This window comes from Hyla sarda, chromosome 7, assembly GCF_029499605.1.
Source record: "Hyla sarda isolate aHylSar1 chromosome 7, aHylSar1.hap1, whole genome shotgun sequence".
NCBI classification, from domain to species: domain Eukaryota; kingdom Metazoa; phylum Chordata; class Amphibia; order Anura; family Hylidae; genus Hyla; species Hyla sarda.
Genome location: NC_079195.1, coordinates 224,930,644 through 224,955,911, shown reverse-complemented (window position 1 = coordinate 224,955,911; position 25,268 = coordinate 224,930,644). Strand labels below are relative to the sequence as shown.

General features: G+C 42.4%; 1 protein-coding gene across 7 annotated transcripts in view; it reads left to right on the top strand.

Moving 5' to 3' along the window:
* Window positions 1–9,203, top strand: part of ATG4C (autophagy related 4C cysteine peptidase) — a 56,378-nt gene extending 47,175 nt beyond the window's left edge. For 6 of the 7 annotated variants that reach the window (XM_056532900.1, XM_056532902.1, XM_056532897.1 and 3 more), the window contains 2 exons: window positions 3,584–3,703; window positions 8,538–9,203. In XM_056532900.1, the coding sequence (XP_056388875.1) occupies window positions 3,584–3,703; window positions 8,538–8,708 (291 nt within the window). In that variant the 3' untranslated portion in view covers window positions 8,709–9,203. The remainder of the gene's footprint in view (window positions 1–3,583; window positions 3,704–8,537) is intronic. The other variant, XR_008846695.1, reaches the window with a different exon arrangement.
* The last annotated feature ends 16,065 nt before the right edge of the window (window positions 9,204–25,268 follow it).

Sequence of the window (25,268 nt, the reverse complement as noted above, 5' to 3'; positions counted from 1 at the left end):
TACAAAACTACATCTCCCAGCATGCTCGGACAGCCGAAGGCTGTCCGGGCATGCTGGGAGTTGTAGTTTTGCAACAGCTGGAAACACTGGTATAGGGTTTTCAGCCACTGACAACAAGCAGGGATTTTGAAAATGGTGAGAACATGACCCAAAGCCTTCATTAAGCGTGGCAGCTGGTGTCTGCCCCGCCGTATCTCCTCTGTCTACCCGTCCTTCCTCCTTGTATGGAGTCACAGAGAGGACTATGCCCTGTAGACAGAGGAGATACGGCGGGGCAGACACCAGCTGCCACGCTTGATGAAGGCTTTGGGTCACGTTCTCACCATTTTCAAAATCCCTGCTTGTTGTCAGTGGCTGAAAACCCTATACCAGTGTTTCCAGCTGTTGCAAAACTACAACTCCCAGCATGCCGGACAGCCTTCGGCTGTCCGTGCATGCTGAGAGTTGTAGTTTTGCAACAGCTGGAGGCACCCTGGTTGGGAAACATTGGCCACTGGCTGTCCCCCCATACTGGGAGATGTAGTTTTGCAACAGCTAGGGGGTACGGTAGTAGGGAAACATTAATTTTTGGTTGTTCAGGGATGCTGGGAGTTGTAGTTTTGCAACAGCTGGAGGCACCCTGGTTGGGAAACATAGGCCTTCGACTGCCCAGGCATTCTGGGAGTTGTAGTCTTGCAACAGCTGGAGGGGCCCTGATTGGGTCTTCCTGGGGTCACCTTCTGTCTTAGGGTGCATTCACACCACGTTTTTGCTATACAGTTCCCGGATCAGGTTTTTCAGATGAAAAACGGATTCCTCAAAACCGGACTAAACTGTATCAAAATGCGTGTACAAATTTCAACCCGTATACAGTTAAAAACCGTATACGGTTTGAAAAATGATGTCCGGTTGTATCCGTTTTTTAAGAAAAAGTGTGTGTGTGTTTTTTTTTTTTTTACTTTTCACTCCATTTTGAATAGTTTCCCTTGTTTGCACGTTTTTTTTTTTTTTTTCTTGGAATTTCAAAGTCAAAAACCGTATGGTGAAAACCGGATGCAACCGTACGCACATACAGTTCTGTACGGTTCCCATTGACTCCCATGTTAAACGTATACGGTTTGATAAAGTTTTTCACCCGGACCACAAACCGTGGTAGACTACGGTTTTGGGTACGGGAAAAAACCTGACAAAACCGTACAGGATGCAAAACAGACACAACCTGATGCATCTTTTGGCATACGGTTTTCAATACGGTTCCGTACGGTTTTCACATAGAAAACGTATACGGGAACTGTATTTCAAAAACCAAATGTTGTGTACGGTTGCATCCGTTTTGCCTCGGATACGGTTTTGTCGATTTTTCAACTGTAGGCATAAACGCTGTCGTCCACGTTTTTGCCTCCGGTTGGAAAACCGTATGCGGTTCTTTTAACATTGTTGTCTATGAGAACCGTACACAGAATTTCAGAATACGGTTGCACACGGTTTTTCTGATCCGTTTTTAGAGTTGACACATGCGCAGATTGGAATTTCAATAGAACAATAGTAACTTTATTAAATTGGTGGAAAACTAATTCCAACAAAATAGCAAAACCGTTGGCAAAAACTGATGCAAACGGATAGAACCGTACGGGGAAAAACCGTATACGTTTTAATTTGGAGTCATACGGTTGCATATGGTTTTTGCCATACGTTTTTTAGCGGAAAACCGTATACGGTAACCGTATTTGAAAAACGTGGTGTGAATGCAGCCTTACAGTCCTGACGACACCTGGTACATTTCACCCGTTTGCCTGGGGTAGAACACATTTTCTCATCTTCCAAAACCTTGGCGCGCCGCCTCCCGTAGCCCGGCCTCAGCCCGTCCTGACAATGACTGATCGACCCCAGCGGAGTCATGTACATTTCACTACAGCTCAGACTCTGCTCAGATAGATTTGCAAATCTAATTAGGTAGAATCACACGCACATTACCGCGTTCAAACATTGCGTTCTGCGAATGTGGAGGGAGAGGGATCTCTAGTCAAGGTAAAAAAAAAAATGAAAATAAAAAGAAATGTAAGTAGCGGGTGATCGGACTACCTCTGTGTGAATGAGAGCTAATGTTTACCGAAGCAGCTGCTAAAATATGATTGACTCCATTTCTCAGATTTACTGGAGGCATCCGAATTAGTAAACTCTTCATAAACGCAAACGTACGCATGGCTGTAAATGGCGCCGTCAGTCATGTTAATTCTGTAGTTAAATTCCTTGATGTCTTTTGCGCAGCAGAAACCGCTAAACCACCGCTCCCTAACCTGTGGCTCTTCTGCTGTAGCAAAACTACAACTCCCAGCATGCCCTGACAGCGCTGCACCCTCTAAAATTGGAGTTTTGCAACATGCTAGGAAATAGAACTCCCATCATGACCTGACAACTCTGCATTCTTTGTAGTGACCCCCCCCCCCCAACCTGTGGCAAAACTACAACTCCCAGCATGCCCTGACAGCCTGCATGGATATGTTACTGTTTTTTGAAACAGCTGGAGAGCCTCCAGTTGGGGGACACTGCCGTAAACCTTGCTGCAGGTAGTCACGGCTATATAAAGCCACATTCACATGGTGGAAAAGTTCAGCTCGGAAATTCCGTTGCAGCGGAGTCCCATTGTTTTCAGTAGGATTCTGCTGCACTGTAATTTCTTAAGGGGGTACTCCACATTTTGTTTCAAACGCTTAAAGCAGGGGTCGTGACGTCACTGCAATGCCCCTCGTAACTTCCTTCCACGCCCCCTTAATGAAAGTCCCTGGAAGGGGGCATGGTGGCCCATAGACTTGCATTGAGGGGGCGTGGCATGACATCACGAGGGGCATCTCCCTAATACCATGCCACCCACACCCAGCATTCTAAACTAACGTCCGGTGCTGCACAGATCGCTGGGGGTCCTTTGCATAGGTCGTAAGATGTCTAGGGTCGGAGTACCCCTTTAAGTAGAATCCTGCTCTGAAGTTAAAGGAGATATCTCATGAAAATAAGCGTATCCCCTATCCACAGGAAGGGGGGGGGGGGGGGTCCGAGTATGGGCCCTTGCTCTCCATTGTAGCGGTGCGTCTTGACCCCTGCACTAAGCCCCAGTGCTCGGACCCCTCCCCACGTGATCTAAAACTTAACCTCTATCCTGCATATAGGGGATAAGTTTCATTTTATTTATTTTTAATTTTATTTTTTCTACATGAGACTACTGCTTTTAATAGGCCAACATGGGCAACTGAGGCTAGGTTCAAAGGGCCACATTGTTGAGCTGGAGGGCCCCCAACATTCAGCCTCACCCTGCGGACATCTAACACTTCTAAATATATATGAAAAGCCTATGTGGTAGGTTATGACTGTGGCTATCCTGTCTGGTCCAGTCTAGAAGGAGCCAATAGAATTCACAAACCTCTTACTATTATGGAGACGATTATACCAGTTCAGCTGCTGGGTTTGTTACAATGTACCAGTGCAGTGGTGATTGGTCGGCCTCAGGATGTGTTTGGCTCACAGAGGATTGCTTGGCTTTCCAGCTCTATTGTGAATAAAGGTTTATAGAATATTCTGTAGTTTTAATTGTTAACCTTTTCCTCCTCAGTCATTCCACTGTCCGTCCCCTAAGAAAATGCCATTCAAGAAGATGGACCCAAGCTGCACAATTGGATTTTATTGCAAAAACGCAAAGGACTTTGAGAAGGTGGTAGATGAGCTCACAAAGGTCTGTAGATTGTGTAATACTGATCCTGAGTTATATCCTGTATTATACCCCAGAGCTGTACTCACTATTCTGCTGGTGAGGTCACTGTGTACATACATTACATCACTTATCCTGTACTGATCCTGAGTTATATCCTGTATTATACTCCAGAGCTGTACTCACTATTCTGCTGGTGAGGTCACTGTGTACATACATTACATTACTTATCCTGTACTGATCCTGAGTTATATCCTGTATTATACACCAGAGCTGTACTCACTATTCTGCTGTCGAGGTCACTGTGTACATACATTACATTACTTATCCTGTACTGATCCTGAGTTATATCCTGTATTATACTCCAGAGCTGTACTCACTATTCTGCTGGTGAGGTCACTGTGTACATACATTACATTACTTATCCTGTACTGATCCTGAGTTATATCCTGTATTATACCCCAGAGCTGTACTCACTATTCTGCTGGTGAGGTCACTGTGTACATACATACATTACTTATCCTGTATTATACCCCAGAGCTGTACTCACTATTCTGCTGGTGAGGTCACTGTGTACATACATTACATTACTTATCCTGTACTGATCCTGAGTTATATCCTGTATTATACTCCAGAGCTGTACTCACTATTCTGCTGGTGAGGTCACTGTGTACATACATTACATTACTTATCCTGTACTGATCCTGAGTTATATCCTGTATTATACCCCAGAGCTGTACTCACTATTCTGCTGGTGAGGTCACTGTGTACATACATACATTACTTATCCTGTACTGATCCTGAGTTATATCCTGTATTATACTCCAGAGCTGTACTCACTATTCTGCTGGTGAGGTCACAGGATCAGTACAGGATAAGTAATGTAATGTATGTACACAGAGTTATATCCTGTATTATACCCCAGAGCTGTACTCACTATTCTGCTGGTGAGGTCACTGTGTACATACATACATTACTTATCCTGTACTGATCCTGAGTTATATCCTGTATTATACCCCAGAGCTGTACTCACTATTCTGCTGGTGAGGTCACTGTGTACATACATTACATTACTTATCCTGTACTGATCCTGAGTTATATCCTGTATTATACTCCAGAGCTGTACTCACTATTCTGCTGGTGAGGTCACTGTGTACATACATTACATTACTTATCCTGTACTGATCCTGAGTTATATCCTGTATTATACCCCAGAGCTGTACTCACTATTCTGCTGGTGAGGTCACTGTGTACATACATACATTACTTATCCTGTACTGATCCTGAGTTATATCCTGTATTATACCCCAGAGCTGTACTCACTATTCTGCTGGTGAGGTCACTGTGTACATACATTACTTATCCTGTACTGATCCTGAGTTATATCCTGTATTATACTCCAGAGCTGAACTCACTATTCTGCTGGTGAGGTCACTGTGTATATACATTACATTACTTATCCTGTACTGATCCTGAGTAATATCCTGTATTATACTCCAGAGCTGCACTCACTATTCTGCTGGTGAGATCACTGTGTACTGAGCCTCATTGGGACTTGTATTAAGGACATTACATAAAGTTGGATCAGCCTGTAGTGGGGTTTTCCTCTGTGATTTTGAGTGTGACTCCATATCCAGACCTCCATGGGTTCATAAATTTGATTTCCATTGATATTTTTTGTGTGATTTTGTTGTCAGCGCATTCAACTATGTAAAGACGAAAGGATTTCACACGATTAGTTCATTCATTCAGATCTAGGACGTGTTATCTGTTTCCTTTATTTTTTTGAGCAGTATGTGTGTGTATGTGTGTATATATGTGTGTATGTGTATATATATATATATATATATATATATTATTATTATTGTATTTTTTCTTCCTGACTGCACTTTAATTGAGGACAGTTTTAACTTTGCAAACCTTTCATATTGATAAATATCTAAACATGTCTGGGGGGGAATATATTTTATCAGCAAAATCATTTGCTCACCATAAGATGGCGCCATTGAGTCATGAATTTCATCTTTGGTTCTGGGGATTCTTTTATTCCAGGACAGAAAAATGATAGAAATACTTAAATTTTTATAGAATGTAAGTGAAAATATTTCTATCTATATCATTATCATATTTATATTATTATTTTTAACGAAAATGATGTAGCTTACGCAGTGTTCTGGTTGCGTCTGACTTTACTACTATTTTGTAGTAATAAATTTCTGTTTTTTATTCCATAATGTCGGTACAGTTATTGGATGCAGAAATATTGTATCGGCCTCCAGTATTAGATTTATCATATCTCTGATAATCAGACTGGGGGGAGAATCAAGATCCTATACTTCATAAGGGAAAACTAAATCAGTAGTGAACATGCAAACCAACACAGAAAACTCATTGGTATGAATGGACACTGCAGTACCTCATTTCTCCTGCGGGGGAGCTGCAGGGAAATTGAACACACACACTTAATCACTTTCCCAGATGATCACTGGGGTTCCAGCAGGAAGAGATATCATGGCCAACTTATTGTCAGGTGGATCCTTCTAACAAGTTGGACTTGTTTAGAACCTCTTTAAGTTGTCTCATACGTGCTGCTTACCATAGCGTTCTTATTTTGCTTTGTTAGTGATGAATGTGTTTCGCTATTTGTTGTTGCTGTAGAAAATACACAGATGTAGCAGAGCTGGCTTTGTCCTATATATAGAGATATATAGGGTTTTCCATAGGACTATTTAAGCTCTGATCTACCGTATTTATCGGGGTATACCACGCACCGGCCTATAACACGCGCCCTCATTTTACCTAGGATATTTGGGTAAAAGTTTTTTTACCCAAATATCCTTGGTAAAATGAGGGTGCGTGGGTGCATGTGTATACCCCGATACACTGTTTCTGACCCCGCTGATGCCCCCAGGAAAGGCAGGGGGAGAGAGGCCACTGCCTCATTGCCGGCACCGATAGCCAGGGGGAGAGAAGCGGCGCCGGCAATGGGGCAGCGGCGCCGATAGCCAGGGGGAGAGAAGAGGCAGTGGCACCCATTGCCGGCGCCGCTGCCCCGTTGCCTCCTCCCATCCCCGGTTGTATAATTACCTGTTGCCGGAGTCGGGTCCGCGCTGCTTCTGGCCTCCGGTGTGGCGTCCCCTGCGTCGTTGCTATGCACTGCACTGCACTGCACGGCGCAATGACTAGTGACATCACTCGTATTGCATCTCGCCACAGTGCCGATAGCCAGGTATATACAGGGTGGGCCATTTATATGGATACACCTTAATAAAATGGGAATGGTTGGTGATATTAACTTCCTGTTTGTGGCACATTAGTATATGTCAGGGGGGGAAACTTTTCAAGATGGGTGGTGCCTGACACCCATAATGTGGTGGTGCACCATCTTGTCAGGTCCGAGCATTCCCAGATGAACAGTTTCCTGGAAAGTGGATTGGTCATCGTGGGCCAGTTGAATGGCCCCCAAGGTCTCCCGATCTGACCCCCTTAGACTTTTATCTTTGGGGTCATCTGAAGGCAATTGTCTATGCTGTGAAGATACGAGATGTGCAGCACCTGAAACTACGGATACTGGAAGCCTGTGCTAGCATTTCTCCTGCGGTGTATATAGTAGTATATAGCAGTGTATACGGATACTGGAAGCCTGTGCTAGCATTTCTCCTGCGGTGTATATAGTAGTATATAGCAGTGTATACGGATACTGGAAGCCTGTGCTAGCATTTCTCCTGCGGTGTATATAGTAGTATATAGCAGTGTATACGGATACTGGAAGCCTGTGCTAGCATTTCTCCTGCGGTGTATATAGTAGTATATAGCAGTGTATACGGATACTGGAAGCCTGTGCTAGCATTTCTCCTGCGGTGTATATAGTAGTATATAGCAGTGTATACGGATACTGGAAGCCTGTGGTAGCATTTCTCCTGCGGTGTATATAGTAGTAGTATATAGCAGTGTATACGGATACTGGAAGCCTGTGCTGGCATTTCTCCTGCGGTGTATATAGTAGTATATAGCAGTGTATACGGATACTGGAAGCTTGTGCTAGCATTTCTCCTGCAGTGTATATAGCAGTGTATACGGATACTGGAAGCCTGTGCTGGCCTTTCTCCTGCAGTGTATATAGTAGTGTATACGGATACTGGAAGCCTGTGCTAGCATTTCTCCTGCGGTGTATATAGTAGTATATAGCAGTGTATACGGATACTGGAAGCCTGTGCTAGCATTTCTCCTGCGGTGTATATAGTAGTATATAGCAGTGTATACGGATACTGGAAGCCTGTGCTAGCATTTCTCCTGCGGTGTATATAGTAGTATATAGCAGTGTATACGGATACTGGAAGCCTGTGGTAAGATTTCTCCTGCGGTGTGTGTATATAGTAGTATATAGTAGTATATAGAGAAGAGGGTGGCATTGACAATCCAACACAATGGGCAGCACATTATACACATTTTATAAGTGGTCAGAAACTTGTAAATAACTCATGAAAGAATAAAGTTACATTAAAACCAAGCACATCATTGTTTTTCTTGTGATATTCCCAATAAGTTTGATGGGTCACATGACCCTCTTCCTATTGAAAAAACAAAAGTTGGATTCAAAATGGCCGACTTCAAAATGGCCGCCATGGTCACCACCCATCTTGAAAAGTTTCCCTCCTCACATATACTAATGTGCCACAAACAGGAAGTTAATATCACCAACCATTCCCATTTTATTAAGGTGTATCCATAGAAATGGCGCACCCTGTAGATTAAAATAAATAAGAAAAATGTATTAAAAAAATTTAATAAATAATTTTATAATCTAATTTATTTATATTTTTCCCCATTCATTCTGACCCGTTTCTTCTGTCACCAGGTACTAAAATCTTCCAGCAAGCAGAACTATCCTTTATTTACCTTTGTGAGCGGCCATGCTCAGGACTTTGATTTTGTCTGCACGCCGGTCTACGAGCAGGATGACCTTTTCACGGAGGAGGAAAAGAACAGATTAAAAGGCTTTAACACCGAGGAGTTTGTCTTGCTGTGACTTTAATTTTATTTTTAATTTTTTTTTTCTCCTGTCCTCTACCTGGAAATTGTCCACATTGGGTCCATCGCGCCGAAACACTAGATCCTTGACATGTGTTTTTTTTTTTTTTTCTTTTTTAAATCCAATTTTTTTAAATTAAAATTTCATTGACCTTTTTAGCTTTTTCGAGGGGTCTCCCCTCTTTTTAAAATTTTTATTTTTTATTTTATTTTTTTAATGGTTTTGTTGTAACGTAGATACACAAATGACTTTCTGTACGTGACCCCGCCCACCAGGTTGGCAACGTCGCTGATTTTGTAAGATACTGGTTAATACTCGCCGCGTACATCAAATTCTACATTTTGAGGCCGCCCTGGAATGATGAACTAATCTGCTATAGATGCTGATCAGGGACCAGTTTTGTTTATCTGGGAAAATTGCACAAAAAGTTAAAGGGGTACTCCGGTGAAAACTTTTTTTATAATTTTTTTTTTTTTTTTTTTTTAATCAACTGGTGCCAGAAAGTTAAACAGATTTGTAAATGACTTCTATAAAAAAAAATCTTAATCCTTCCTGTACTTATTAGCTGCTGAATACTACAGTGGAAATTCTTTTCAGTTTGAAACACAGAGCTCTCTGCTGACATCACGAGCACAGTGCTCTCTGCTGACATCTCTGTCCATTTTAAGAACTGTCCACAGTAAAAGGAAATCCCCATAGAAAACATATGCTGTTCTGCACAGTTCCTAAAATGGACAGAGATGTCAGCAGAGAGCACCGTGCTCATGATGTCAGCAGAGAGCTCTGTGTTTCAAAAAGAAAAGAATTTCCGCTGTAGTATTCAGCAACTAAATAAGTACTGGAAGGATTAAGATTTTTTAATAGAAGTAATTTACAAATCTGTTTAACTTTCTGGCACCAGTTGATTAAAAAAAAAAATAATAATTTTCACCGGAGTACCCCTTTAAATCTCTGGTTAGGCCCAGGCTCTTACACCTAATCTTAAGTGGGTACTCCACCCCTAGACATCTCATTCCCTATCTAAAGGATAGGGGATAAGATGTCTGATCATGGAGACCCCACAATCTCCGTGAAGCAAATGGCATTCTTGAAGTTGTTTTTCAGAGCACTGGGTTTGGGCGCGCATGGTTGCGACATCACGCCGATCCCCCTCCATTTATGTCTATGGGAGGGGGCGTGACGGTAGTCACGCCCCCTCCCATAGACATTAATGGAGGGGGCATGGCATGATGTCATAGCCGCCTGCACCAAGCATCCGGAACATAATGTTCAGAAATGTTCAGTCTGCACGGAGATTGGGGGGGGGTCCAATGGCCGGTGCCCCAGATCCGATATCTTATCCCCTATCCAAAGGGTGGAGTACCCCTTTAAGGCCTTGTTCACATAAGACACTTTTGATGCAGTTTTTTAAATTACATTTCTAGCTTCTATGTAGTTTTCACAAGTTTAATTAGCAAAACAGAGGTTGCATGAAATAAACTGCACCAAAGTTTGCACTTTTTTTTTAATAATATTTAAAAATTTTTTTTTTTTTTGTGTTTTAGACCACTCCTGGTTTTAGCCACAAATATTGATCAAACTACTAATGTGTGAACATAGCCTGAGAACGTCTGCCGGTCTAGTCGTGCTGATCTTAACTCACAACTGTTTGCGAAAACAAAAAAGAAATCCTCATCTCTTATGTACAGACATCGCTATTGTGTCATAAAAGGTTTTACTGTAACTTGTGTCCTGTAATTATTCCTGTTCTATTAAGATGGACAGTGCTTCTTCCTGCATTATTTCACCTGCTAAGAGATGTTCTATTCTTGTATATAGGAGCAGTATTATAGTAGTTATATTCTTGTATATAGGAGCAGTATTATAGTAGTTATATTCTTGTATATAGGAGCAGTATTATAGTAGTTATATTCTTGTATATAGGAGCAGTATTATAGTAGTTATATTCTTGTATATAGGGGGCAGTATTATAGTAGTTATATTCTTGTATATAGAGCAGTATTATAGTAGTTATATTCTTGTATATAGGAGCAGTATTATAGTAGTTATATTCTTGTATATAGGAGCAGTATTATAGTAATTATATTCTTGTATATAGGGGGCAGTATTATAGTAGTTATATTCTTGTATATAGGAGCAGTATTATAGTAGTTATATTCTTGTGTATAGGAGCAGTATTATAGTAGTTATATTCTTGTATATAGGGGGCAGTATTATAGTAGTTATATTCTTGTATATAGGAGGCAGTATTATAGTAGTTATATTCTTGTATATAGGAGGCAGTATTATAGTAGTTATATTCTTGTATATAGGAGGCAGTATTATAGTAGTTATATTCTTGTATATAGGAGGCAGTATTATAGTAGTTATATTCTTGTATATAGGAGGTAGTATTATAGTAGTTATATTCTTGTATATAGGAGGCAGTATTATAGTAGTTATATTCTTGTATATAGGAGGCAGTATTATAGTAGTTATATTCTTGTATATAGGAGGCAGTATTATAGTAGTTATATTCTTGTATATTGGGGCAGTATTATAGTAGTTATATTCTTGTATATAGGAGCAGTATTATAGTAGTTATATTCTTGTATATAGGAGGTAGTATTATAGTAGTTATATTCTTGTATATAGGAGGTAGTATTATAGTAGTTATATTCTTGTATATAGGAGGTAGTATTATAGTAGTTATATTCTTGTATATAGGAGCAGTATTATAGTAGTTATATTCTTGTATATAGGAGGCAGTAATTTACTGAGGGAAAATTTTTGGATAAGCTTTGTACTGAAAATAGTGACCATCTCTACTGACAACTATTGTTTTGAGTCAGAAGCTGAGAAGATAAGATGGTTCAATTCTATACTGATAATTTATTGTGATTATATTTTCTAGTTCTGCTCCACATAACATGATTTCTTGATCATCCGGTGGCGGACTATAGGAATGATATTTCCTCTGCCCCCATGTAGCGGTTCTGTGGTGCCTCAGGAATAGTCAGCATGTAAATGAATGGCGGGTTTATAAGCTTGTATATTGTGCTGCTCCTTGTTTTAATGCTAATACAAATTCTCCTATTATTAGGCGCTCAGCCCTTTGGTTTCCATCTGTAGGGGGGGGGGGGGGGGGGGGTCGCCTTGTTCCCGATGGCGGACAATGAACAGAAGAATTGATTCAGGGTCTTCATTTGCAGATGAAGCAATAGCGGAATAATGTTAATTGTGGCCGTGTCGTCCGGGAGCCTCTGCCATGACTTGGCCTCTGTTTTCTGGAGGGGTTTCAGGGGGACAACACGAAAACATGAAGATTGCTAAACACGACAAGTTGCTTGCAGGGCATTGTGGGTGCGGGATGAAAGCGGGCCTGTGCCGGGCTGTGTTGTCCTCTGTTCGGAGATTATTTACAGAGATGGCGGAATATTTGATTAATGAGTCAGGGTCTCTGGAGAAATGCCATTATTGAGCCTCCTGTGAAATGCGCGCGGTTGACTGTTAACACAGCTGCCAATGGCGACATTGACACATCGGCCTTTTCTCCGTGTAATGTATTCCGCCGAGAGACTACAGTGGATCAGAGAGACATTATTCCGTCATCTGGGCTTAAGCTCTTGTAAGATCAATTTACTAAGTCTGTTTCTAAAGATTTTTTTTCCCCTCCACTATGGAAACAATCCATGACACGAGCCACCGCGCACAACAAGAAGCCTGGTCAGGACCCTTCCTCAGCCACCATTCTCTATTACACAATATTCTCCCTGTTGGTGATGGCTTTATTAATAGCGGCTAGATGGGAGGACTATGATGAGAAGGGAACATGGTAGAGGTTGGGCCACACGCTAGACATTATCACTAGTCTCACTCACCGAAAACAACATAGGTTATCGTGTCAGAGGAAGTGGTCAGTCCTGGGTCAGCTGGCTTCCTGTGAGTTACAGGATGACATCATCACCTATCAGATTCCACCTGCTAGCTCCCGGACCCCTCCTAGCTCTACCTGTATACTGCTGCTATCTCTATGGGATCAGTATATATATATATATATATATATATATATATATATATATATATAGTAGTTAAACACCTTCCATCCAGCTCTATCTGTATACTGCTGCTATCTCTATGGGATCAGTATGTGTATATATATATATATATATATATATATATATATATATATATATATATATATATATAGTAGTTATACACTTCCCCTCCAGCTCTATCTGTATACTGCTGCTGCTCTTTCTATGGGATCAGGATGTATAGTAGTTATACACCTCCCTTCCAGCTCTATCTGTATACTGCTGCTGCTCTCTCTATGGGATCAGGATATATAGTAGTTATACACTTCTCCAACTCTATCTGTATACTGCTGCTGCTCTCTCTATGGGATCAGGATATATCGTAGTTATACACCTTTTCTCTAGCTCTATCTGTATACTGCTGCTCTCTCTATGGGATCAGGATAAATAGTAGTTATACACCTCTCCTCCAGCTCTATCTGTATACTGCTGCTCTCTCTATGGGATCAGGATATATAGTAGTTATACACTTCTCCTCCAACTCTATCTGTATACTGCTGCTGCTTTCTCTATGGGATCAGGATATATAGTAGTTATACCCCTCTCCTCCAGCTCTATCTGTGTACTGCTGCTGTTATCTATATGGGATCAGGATATATAGTAGTTATACACCTCTCCTCCAGCTCTATCTGTATACTGCTGCTGCTCTCTCTATGGGATCAGGATATATTGTAGTTATACACATCTTTGTCAGGCTATGTTCACACATTGTGTTTTTGCTGTGTTTTTTCTCTCTATGTACCGTGACTTCCACAAAATTGATGCAAAATGGTGCTATTTAACCACAATTGTTCAAATCACAGGAAAAAAACTGCGTTATTGTTTACAACAATTTTGTAAAACTGCAGTAAAATCTTTTCAAATGCAACATGTGAACACAGCCTAAAGCCTTTACATCTTCAGAAAACACCTGTATTGTGATTATAGGATTATCACTTTCTCCACGTGGCAATAATTCTCTAGAAATCACACTTTAAATAGGAAAATGCATCAAAATGGCACATGGTGTGAACTGACCCCATTCCAGCTGGGTGACCGTCAGCACCAGCAGACTAATTGATGTCCAGGTGCAGTGATCAGACGCCACCCTTCTCTCTCTCTGCAAAGCCAGAGGATTCGTTGGAAATTTAGGCAGCATTAGAAGTTCATTTCAGTGGTGGATTTGCACCAATGCCAAACCCTTGCTTGCCACATAGAGTAAAGCAGGTAAGCACAAGGCTTCATACACAAGAACCTCTTCATTATTTTCTAATAATAGCCGATGCTGCTCAATATAAGCAAAAAATAAATAAAATATATAGTGCGTCTTTGTGGAACTCTGTAAAGTGAAGGGCAGAGCCTGTCATAACAGTGTACGGTCTGCACTTACAGTATTTTGTTGTGTGGCGCCATTCTATCCGCCATTCTATTCGCCATTCTATCCGCCATTCTATCCGCCATTCTATCCGCTATCTTCCATCAGGTACCGTCAGACATTACATAACCGTCATTTTTTACTTTCTCCCACTTACATATTTTCCATTGTTTTTCTTCTTCAGAACTTCAAAAACTCCAGGGAACCTTCATACAAAAACTATTTTAATAGCCGAAAACGCACAAAAGCCTCGGTTGTTACATTTTCCACTTTGAAGCAAAGTCGACCCGACCAAAGATCCGTCAAGATATGTCAAGGGGGTTAAGGGGTTAATGGCCCTATTATTCAACTAACTCCTCAATAAAGGAAAACAATTCATACAGATCTCAGAAGGAGCTTCCCAAGGATCGGTCCCCATAAGGCTTCTCTGTGTGATCCAGGCCAAGGCTAATGCTGAAAAATTGCAAAGGGTTAATTAGAAGGACCCCTCCGGACAGTCCCTGCATATATACATTTACTATGTATTACAGGGCATTATTCCTTATACAAAGCAAAAATGACTTTCCCATGGATGAAATCGCTTCCAGTGAAGAGATGGCACAATAACCAAGCTCGTTATCGGTGCCGGCAACTCAACCAAATCCACTCAAAAATGATAATGATCGGCAGGAGTTGTCCTGTTCTTCTGACTTCTCATCTCTTAAAGGGGTATTCCAGGAAAAAACTTTTATATATATATATATATCAACTGGCTCCAGAAAGTTAAACAGATTTGTAAATTACTTCTATTAAAAAAATCTTAATCCTTTCAGTACTTATGAGCTGCTGAAGTTGAGTTGTTCTTTTCTGTCTAAGTGCTCTCTGATGACACGTGTCTCGGGAACCGCCCAGTTTAGAAGCAAATCCCCATAGCAAACCTCTTCTACTCTAGAAGAGATGTCAGCAGAGAGCACTGTTGCCAGACAGAAAACAACAACTCAACTTCAGCAGCTGATAATTATTGAAAGGATTAAGATTTTTTAATAGAAGTAATTTACAAATCTGTTTAACTTTCTGGAGCCAGTTGATTAAAAAAAAAAAAAAAAGATCCAAAGATCTTGGCTGTGGCACTCTAGACCAGTGTTTCCCAACCAGGGTGCCTCCAGCTGTTGCAAAACTACAACTCCCAGCATGCCCGGACAGCCAACGGCTGTCCGGGCATGCTGGGAGTTGTAGTTTTACAACAGCTGGGGACACCCACTTAGTCTTTATAGAAGCATATGTATTGGAGGTGATTACTCTGTCCAGTGTTTTCCAACCAGGGTGCCTCCAGCTGTTGCAAAACTACAACTCCCAGCATGCCCGGACAGCCAACGGCTGTCCAGGCATGCTGGGAGTTGTAGTTTTACAACAGCTGGGGACACCCACTTAGTCTTTAGAGAAGCATATGTATTGGAGGTGATTACTCTGTCCAGTGTTTTCCAACCAGGGTGCCTCCAGCTGTTGCAAAACTACAACTCCCAGCCGTTGGCTGTCCCAGCATGCTGGGAGTTGTAGTTTTGCAACAGCTGGAGGCAGCCTGGTTGGGAAACAATGCTCTAGACATCCAGTGCAAGGAGCGAACTTCGTTCTGTGCCGAATGACTGGCGATGTGGGGGCGGAGGCTCGTGACGTCACGGCCGCACCCCCCCCCCAAAATACAAGTTTATGGGAGGGGGTGTGGTGCCAGAAAGTTAAACAGATTTGTAAATCACTTCTATTAAAAAATCTTAATCCTTCCAGTACTTTTTAGGGGCTGTGTACTAAAGAAAAATCCAAAAAAAGAAATGCATTTCCTCTGATGCCATCATGACCACAGTGCTCTCTGCTGACCTCTGCTGTCCATTTTAGGAACTGTCCAGAGTAGGAGAGCAGAGAGCACTGTGGTCATGACATCAGAGGAAATGCATTTCTTTTTTGGATTTCTCTTTAGTATACAGCCCCTAAAAAGTACTGGAAGGATTAAGATTTTTTTTTAATAGAAGTGATTTACAAATATGTTTAACTTTCTGGCACCAGTTGATAAAAAAAAAAAAAAAAAAAGTTTTCCACGGGAGTACCCCTTTAATCCTTCCAATACTTATTAGCTGCTGCTGTATGCTCCACAGGAAGTTCTTTCCAGTCTGAGCACAGTGCTCTCTGCTGACACCTCTGTCTGTCTCAGGAACTGTCCAGAGAAGAAGCAAATCCCCATAGCAAACCTCTCCTGCTCTGGACAGTTCCTGACACGGACAGAGGTGTCAGCAGAGAGCACTGTGGTCTGACTATAAAGAACTACACAACTTCCTCCGGAGCATAGAGCAGCTGATAGGTACTGGAAGGGTTAAAGATTTTTAAATAGACGAAATTTACAAATCTGTATAACTTTCTGGCACCAATTGATGTGAATAATTTTTTTTAAAATATATTTGAAAAAAAAATAAAATAAATATATATATATATATATATATATATATATAAAATAAAAAATAGCAAAAAATTGCGCCAACAGCGTCCAGACACCATCTTAAGACAAAAGGCACCAGTTGCCATTGGTTACAACATATTGATGCCCCCAGAACGTGACACCAATTGTATTGTGGCGCAGATGACAGATAGCGCCGGCGTCTCCGTGTTTATTATGCCGGCAGCCGGCGCTTTCGCGATTGTTGTTGGTTCGGATGCTGCTCTGTTCTGCTCTGGGGCCCGGCAGCCGCTCGGCATTACAGCCGGCACATAATGAAGTTGCTACCACTGCGGTAATTAAGGAAGATCTGGCAGTAATTGCAAACAGTGAATCAATGTAACTATTACCGCTATAACGGGAGGCGCTTTAATGTCCTAATCCGAGGCTTCCCTCCTGATAAAACACACACTGGGTCTATTTACCGCGCTCTTCGGCGGGATGATGCTACACTGTAAATATTTATACATATTTACACGTAAATGGAGAGGACCAGGAATCCATTTTATATGGGAGAGATTGTTCATTTCCAGCTAATGCTTGTTTTGCGCCGTCCTGTGAGAGCGAACGGCGAGGAAAGGTTTTCTGCTGTTTCCTTAGATGGAGGATTTTGTCTGCGCACAAGATGGCGGTATGCAGATCAGTCCAAATAGGTTGACTTTAAAAAAAATAAAAAAAGATGCAACTAGAGCAGTGTTTTCCAACCAGTGTGCCTCCAGCTGTTGCAAAACTACAACTCCCAGCATGCCCGGACAGCCGAAGGCTGTCCGGGCATGCTGGGAGTTGTGGTTTTGCAACAGCTGAAGGCACACTGGTTGGGAAGTGCTGAACTAGCCGATATTTTGGCCACCCTGTCGGTATTTTTATATTAAAAATATTGGCAATGCAATGGCCAATATTTATCCAACCAATCCTCCAACTCAACAATTAGTGTTTCCCAAACGGAGCGCCTCCAGCTGTTGCAAAACTGCAACTCCCAGCATGCTGGGAGTTGTAGTTTTGCAACAGCTGAAGGCACACTGGTTGGGAAGTCCTGAACTAGAGGCAGCAAAGTCCACCACATATATATATATATATATATATATATATATACACTATATATATATATATATGTATATATATATATATATATATATATATATATATATATGTTTATTATTGAACCGCAGGACATGGTTCCAGTAATCTATGTCCTTAGTAATCCATGACCAATTTGACGCAGTGTGCGGCGTATGGTCTGAGAACTGACAGGCTGACCCCCTTCAACCTCTGCAGCAATACTGGCAGCACTTTCCAAAGACAACCTCTGTTACTGACGCTGAGCACGTGCACTCAACTTTTTTGGGCAACCACGGAGTTGCCTGTTCTGAGTAGATCCTGTCCTCTGAAACCGCTGTATGGTTTTGCTTACTATGCTGCAGGTCAGTTTCAGGGTCTTGGCAAACGTCTTATAGCCTAGGCCATCTTTATGTAGGTCAACAATTCTTTTTTTTTTCAGATCCTCGGAGAATTGATTGCCATGAGGTTGAACTTCCAGTGACCTGTATTAGAGAGTGTGTGAGCGATAACACCAAATTTAAGACACCTGCTCGCCATTCACACCTGAGACCTTGTAACACTAACGAATCACATGACACTGCGGAGGGAAAATGGCTTTGCCCCCTGCATGTTTCGCTGATATATTAGCTTCATCAGGAGGATGGTTGGGAAGCTGAAAACAGCTTAAGAGGCTATTTTGTGCAGTTTACATAACTCCTGTATAGGTAAATGGACGTTCTGTGAACAGGGGGGGCTGGCTGTAATACACTATTTATGCAACAACCATCAAATGATCTTATTTTATGGTTATATTTTATAATCCCCCAGTTCACTGCCCCCATCATGATAAACCACCCCCTGCCTTTATTTTTATTATTTTTTAGTTTTCTACCTTGATATTGTTCTGTATCTTCTGCTCAGTCTCAGTCAGATTCACAGACTGGGAAGGGGCGTTCCCCAGCAGGCGTGACATCATCTGAAGCCATACAGGGGAGAACTTCCTCCCTCACTCTGCTACACACAACCCAGAGCAGTTCAGTGTGAGTTGAGCTATGATTGGCTAACGCTGCACACACATCCCTCAGCACTTTATTTTGCAGGCCAGCAGGAGTCCAAAGTCTGTGCGAGAGATGGGAGGAAATGTGCTCTGGACAAGTAGGGAGACACCTAGTGGCAGCTTTTTTAAACACAAATAAAAATAACTACATTTTTTTTTAAACAAAGTACATTAGAAATATTTTTTATTTACCATAAGGAGTGCAATAGCATAAATTAGTTTTAATGAGAGTGCCCATTTAATATCAATGGGAATTACACAAACAATGTAAAACAGGTTTTTGACCCCGGGAGATTTTGAACTTGGTAAGTGTATCTTTGTTTTGTGGCAATAGTGAACCTTTTGCCTTCACCAGACTTCGAGGTATCCTTACTCTTCCCCGTTTTCTTTAGATACAATCTCCGGACAATCTCCAGCCCCGGATTGGTCACATGGTTGTCTTATGACGTTTTGTCTTCTGATCCCCGCCCAATAGCTACCTCGATTTTTCATCCTGCAATTTGACTGCCTTGTGTTCATTGCACTATTGACCATGTTTTGCATTTAAATATTTTTTCAAAAACATTAATAAAAAATCTTTTGAAAATAAAAACAGGTTTTCGGCTTCCCGACCACCACTGGCAGCCACAAAAAGGTTGGAGGGGGCCAGGGAGGCCTTGAACTTGAGATAGGTGGGACTGCGGATATGCCATAAACATACAGATGGCAATACCCCAAAGAAGTGGGTTATTTATTCCAAGATTTAAAGTTAGCACTTATCCACAAGATAAGGGAAAACAAACTGATCGGGGGTGTCCGACCGCTGAGAGCAGAGGTCAAAGGTCAATTGTTCCAGAAATGAATAGACAGCAACGTGTATGCTCAGTCACTGCTCCATTCATTCTCTATGGGACCTCTGAGTATTGCCAAGCATTCAACTTGGCTATGTTAGGAAGTCGTATAGACAGTGAATGAGACGGCGGCTGAGGATGCGCTGTGAATAAGGTATAATCAGGGCTCAAGTCCTGCAGGAATGCATGGGAACTGAGTTCCTGCACTTTTTCCACAGCAGGAACACCATTCCCATTAGCAGGACCAGCCCATGAGTGGAAATCTTGGGTAAGCTCCCACACTTTTTTTTCCCCAGGACTTGACCCCTGAGTATAACCTTTAATCTTCAGATAACCCCTGGATATGTTTGCAATGATTTTTTTATTGTTCTACATTTGCTTCCTGAATGCAAAATTAGGCAACTATTAAGTCTTTATTAAAACATTTCTACCATTTTGCTACTTGCTACTGTACAGAGAGAGATAAATCTATCAGATGGGCTTTTTGATCTCTTAATGTTAGAGAAAGCAGCAGGGGGTGGGTGGGGGAGGGAGTTCTCAGGGCCGGCTCTGCCTATAGGCAAAATAGGCAGCCGCCTAGAGCGCCCTCTTGATGGTGGCACCACTCTGCCTATTGCAATAAAGTTAGCCAGCATCCAAAGCACTCGTCCATCCAAAGCCCCTGCCCATCAAGCAAAACCCCGCCACGCTACCCCGTACTATAATAATCAGCATTTTCCAGCCTGCCTGAGGAGCGCAGCGCCACTTCTGAGGCAGACAGGGGCGATCTCTAAGGTCTGGTCCGTCCAACATCCTGACATCGCACACACCTCCATACATCAGGAGAAGCCAATGGGCGGGGTCAAGGGGTGGCAAAATTATCTTTCGCCTAGGGTGGCAAAAATTCTTGCACCAGGCCTGGGAGTTCTACACAGTATCCAATAGTGTGGAGAGTAGGGAGAGCATACATGGAAGGCCACTCACTTAGACTGTATATGGGGAGGAAAGAAGATACATGGCAGCCTGCAGGGGATGTGTACAAGTGTAGAGAGAAAGCAGAGCACCCACAGCAAACTGTAGAAAGATATACTGACGACGTCCAGTATGATTCACAGGGGGGACAACACTGCGTGTGAAGAACAGTGTTGCTCGCAAATATTCGCAATGCAAATTTTATTCGCGAATATCGCATAATTTACATATGCTAATTTTCGCTTATGCTAATTTTTGTATATGCTAATTTTCGCATATGTTTATTTTCACATACACAAATTTTCGCATATGCGAAAATAAAACGAGAATATTACGAATATGTGAATATTCGCGAATATATGACGAATATTCGCCCATATATTCGCGAATATTCGCGAATTCGAACATGGCCTATGCCGCTCAACACTAGTGAAGAATCTACGAACTTCAAATCGAGGGTCTGAATATGAAAGGACACCAAATACAGTATGAATTACAATGAGGTCCATGGGATTTCGGTTCTGCTGTAGGTCATCATGGCGGGAAAAATAACAAAGCATTTTGCCTTATTCCTTCTGTCCAATCTGATGGAACTACTGGTGAAGGCTCTGACAGTAGTGTGAACACAGCCTTGGGCTCGATTCCAATGAATTTGCAGTGAAGTCTTCAACACAGGTCTGAACAGAGCCAAAACTCCAATTTGAGGACTGATGGGTGCCATTTTATTCAGTATTCATAAATTTTATGACGGTGCGTTGTGAACAGATGTGGGTCCAGTTTTTCTGTACTCCTCAGCGAATCCACAGCAGCCGGACTAAGGGCCTATTCATATGAAGTCTCAGGGCTGCTATATGTTGGAATACCTGCACTGTAAACGGCGGCATACCAATGGTGGCGCCATTGACTGTAATGACTGAATGTAGTCTACTAGTGACAACCTTTCATTTTTTATTTATTTTTTAATAAAAGGGGTACTCTACTCCTAGACATCTTATCCCCTAAGATAAGATGTCTGATCGTGGGGGTCCGGCCTCTGGGACCCGGCGCAATCTCTTTATGTTTGAGCGGCCATTGTCTTGACGTCATGGGAGGGTGTAACATCACAGCCGTCCAAAGCCAGCATTCTAGGGGTGGAACACCCCTTTAGTTGATATACAGTGTGTGTATATATATATATATATATATATATATTATTATTATTATTTTTATTATTATAAATTTTTTGGGGTCTGAAGCACCCAGTCGGGCCTCACTTTTGCGTCCCTCAAAACAGAAGTAAATCTTCTGGGAATGAACCCCAAATTTCCTCACTAAATAAATGACGTCACGCCGCCATGACAGATCCCCGTATAACACACAATGTATAGAATATGACTTTTCTTTCCCGTGTCAGGTAGAATCGTCCATTGTATCCGGTGTAACAGATAAGATTCTCCGCCGCTCATTCCTCTTTAAGCGAAATATTATTTTTGAATAAGTGAGAGGTTTTCTAAATTAGCCGGCAGATGATCCTCAGAAATTTGGGAGCATGAGAAATGACTTTTCTCCGCAGTCCGCTGGAGCAGAATTTAGTCACGAATAAAGGCCTTGATTTGTATCCATTTCCTCCACTACTGAGAAAATAATGGGATTGTGAATGACAGGTTTGATCTCCGGCGGAGCCCTGGGATAATATTTCAATAAGTTAGGATCACTTTTATGTTTCAGTTTAACACGAATCTGACAATTGAAGAGAGGAAGCGGCTTATTGATAGTGGATATTGATGTCTTTGCTGGAAAATTATGGTGATGGCGCAAAATCGGGGGCCCGAGAGTCGAAATGCTGCTCTGTGTACACAGTTCTAGTCTGTCAGCAGATTTTGGGTTCTTCTGTACATTGTGGGTCGGTTTAGGTGGGGACGGTTTCCCTCTATAGGTTCTTAAAGGAACATTTCGCCACCCAGTAGGGGTAATTAGAGTGCTATGGGCCCCAGGCCAAATTCTGAACCTGCCCCCCCCCCCCTCCTCTCACATAATAGTTGGGCCCCTTTGTGACACTATAATGTAATTAGCCACTATGTGACCCCTAATTGTATTTAGGCCTCTCAGTTTGTAGTTAGGCCCTTCATGTGCCCCCCCCCCCCCCCACATTGTACTAAGGCTCTATATGTGCCCCCTTATTGTAGCTAGGCCTCATTGTGGCCCCACATTGTAGTTAGGCTCCTTCATGTGTCCCAATATTGTTCTTAGGCCCCTCATGTACCCCCTCATTGTAGTTAGGCTCCTTCATGTGCCCCCATATTGTTCTTAGGCCCCACATGTACCCCCTCATTGTAGTTAGGCCCCCAATGTGCCCCCGCACTGTACATAGGCCCCACAGGTTCCTTCTCATTGTACTTAGGCCCCACATGTTCCTCCTCATAGTAGTTAGGTCCCCCATGTGCCCCCACATTGTACTTAGGCCCCACATGTTCCTCCTCATTGTAGTTAGATCCCCCATGTGCCCCCACATTGTACTTAGGCCCCACATGTACTCCTCATTGTAGTTAGGCCACCCTTTCCCCTACATTGTAATTGCTCCCCACCTGTGCCCCTTATGGTAGTTAGGTCACTTTCTGCTCCCATATTGTACTTAGGCCCCACATGTGCCCCCTCATTTTAGTTAGGCCCCCAATGTGCCCCCACACTGTACGTAGGCCCCACAGGTTCCTTCTCATTGTACTTAGGCCCCACATGTTCTTCCTCATAGTAGTTAGGTCCCCCATGTGCCCCCACATTGTACTTAGGCCCCACATGTTCCTCCTCATAGTAGTTAGGTCCCCCATGTGCCCCCTCATTGTAGTTAGGCTCCTTCATGTGCCCCCATATTGTTCTTAGGCCCCACATGTGCCCCCTCATTGTAGTTAGGCCCCCAATGTGCCCCCACACTGTACGTAAGTCCCCCATGTGCCCCCACATTGTACTTAGGCCCCACATGTACTCCTCATTGTAGTTAGGCCACCCTCTCCCCCACATTGTAATTGCTCCCCTCCTGTGCCCCTTATGGTAGTTAGGTCACTTTCTGCTCCCATATTGTACTTAGGCCCCACATGTGCCCCCTCATTGTAGTTAGGCCTCCTTCTCCAGTACATTGTAATTACTCCCCACTTGTGTCCCTATATTTTTATTAGGATCCTCAAAATTTTATGTGCAAAATCCCAATTTGCTCAAAAATTTGCAACAATGTTCACATAAAAGCCATGTAAATACAATGATAAATGTCCCCCTTTTGAACCTTGCTTAGATTTATACTATTTGCAACTTATGAAGAACGTGAGCTATTTGTAGCAAATTTTTAAGCAAACGCCAATCTTCACAAAAAGATTGCTACGAATGTGCACAAAAAAGGTAGTAAAAACATAAACACATGAATGAATTCCCCCTTTTCATCCCAACTTGAATCTACGCTATTCAGCCATTCATGAAGAATGTTGCACCTTTTTTTTATAAATTTGTGGTAAGTACACACGGCGTACGCACAGACAAGCGGTGGGATAAACAAATGTATTTCCCCCATAGATATTTGTTTATTCATTATTCCATTAATATTTTGGTGCAGATTTTCCACTGTGGATTCTGTTGCAAAAAATCCTCAGCGAATCCACCACATGCGGCGTTACCCGTAGGCGAGTTTCACAGGGCGCATTTTTTTCCTCAGATTTCTGCTGTGTATTCCTCTTTTTTTTTTACTGTATTTTTTATGGTTCTGATTGCACTTAAAAGGGGTACTCCACCCCTAGACATCTTATGCCCTTTCCAAAGGATAGAGGATAAGATGTCTGATCGCGGGGGTCCCGCCACTGGAGACCTCCGCAATATAGCATGCGGCACCCACCTGTGTCTGCTTCCAGCGCTGGAGGTTCTGGCTCCCGACCACGGGAACGGAAGATCGTGATGTCACGACTCCGCCCCCGTGTGACATCACGCCCCGCCCCCTCAATGCAAGTCTATGGGAGGGGGCGTGACAGCTGTCACGCCCCCTCCCATAGGCTTGCATTGAGGGGGCAGAGCGTGACGTCACACAGGGGCGGAGCCGTGATATCCCAATGCTCCGCCCCGTGATAGACAGTAATCAGACCTGGAGCGAACACGCTCTGGGGACTGATTTTAACGGGGTGCGGCGTGCAAGATCACGGGGATCCCCAGCGGCGGGACCCCCGCGATCAGGCATCTTATCCCCTATCCTTTGGAGTACCCCTTTAACTCTATACATATCCATAAGGCTTTATAAGGCTTTATATCACGCATATGTTTATATATGTTTAATAGCCATCCGTTTTATTAAACGCTAAAAAAAAAGTTTATTTTTATTTTTTATTTTTTGCAAAAAAAGTGTGTGCAAAAAAATAAATAAAAAGGTTTGAACCTACCCTAAGGGCCCTTCTACGTGTAATATTGCCCTGTGATATAGGGCCAGCGATCAGACGAGGAACCCGTGTTTGCGCGTATTTTTTGGGTGTGTAATTTGCCATGGATATTCTCCTGGTGAACAAGGCCTTAGGCTTCCTTGACTCCTGATGATGCGTAAATAATGGTCATGTGACCTCTCACTGTATTCTTAAACTTCTTGAATTCTGATTGGCTGCCCTGTGCAAAAAGGACGCAGCTGATTTCTATAATAATATTATTTATTTATTTTTTTATATATTATTTTTACGGGTTTAATTTTTATCAGTGATAAAGTGTTCACGTGGTGTCCAAGCAGGGGTGTATACAACCTAAAGAAACACAATTATTTCTCCAGTCCATCTTTTAACATTAAATACAACATT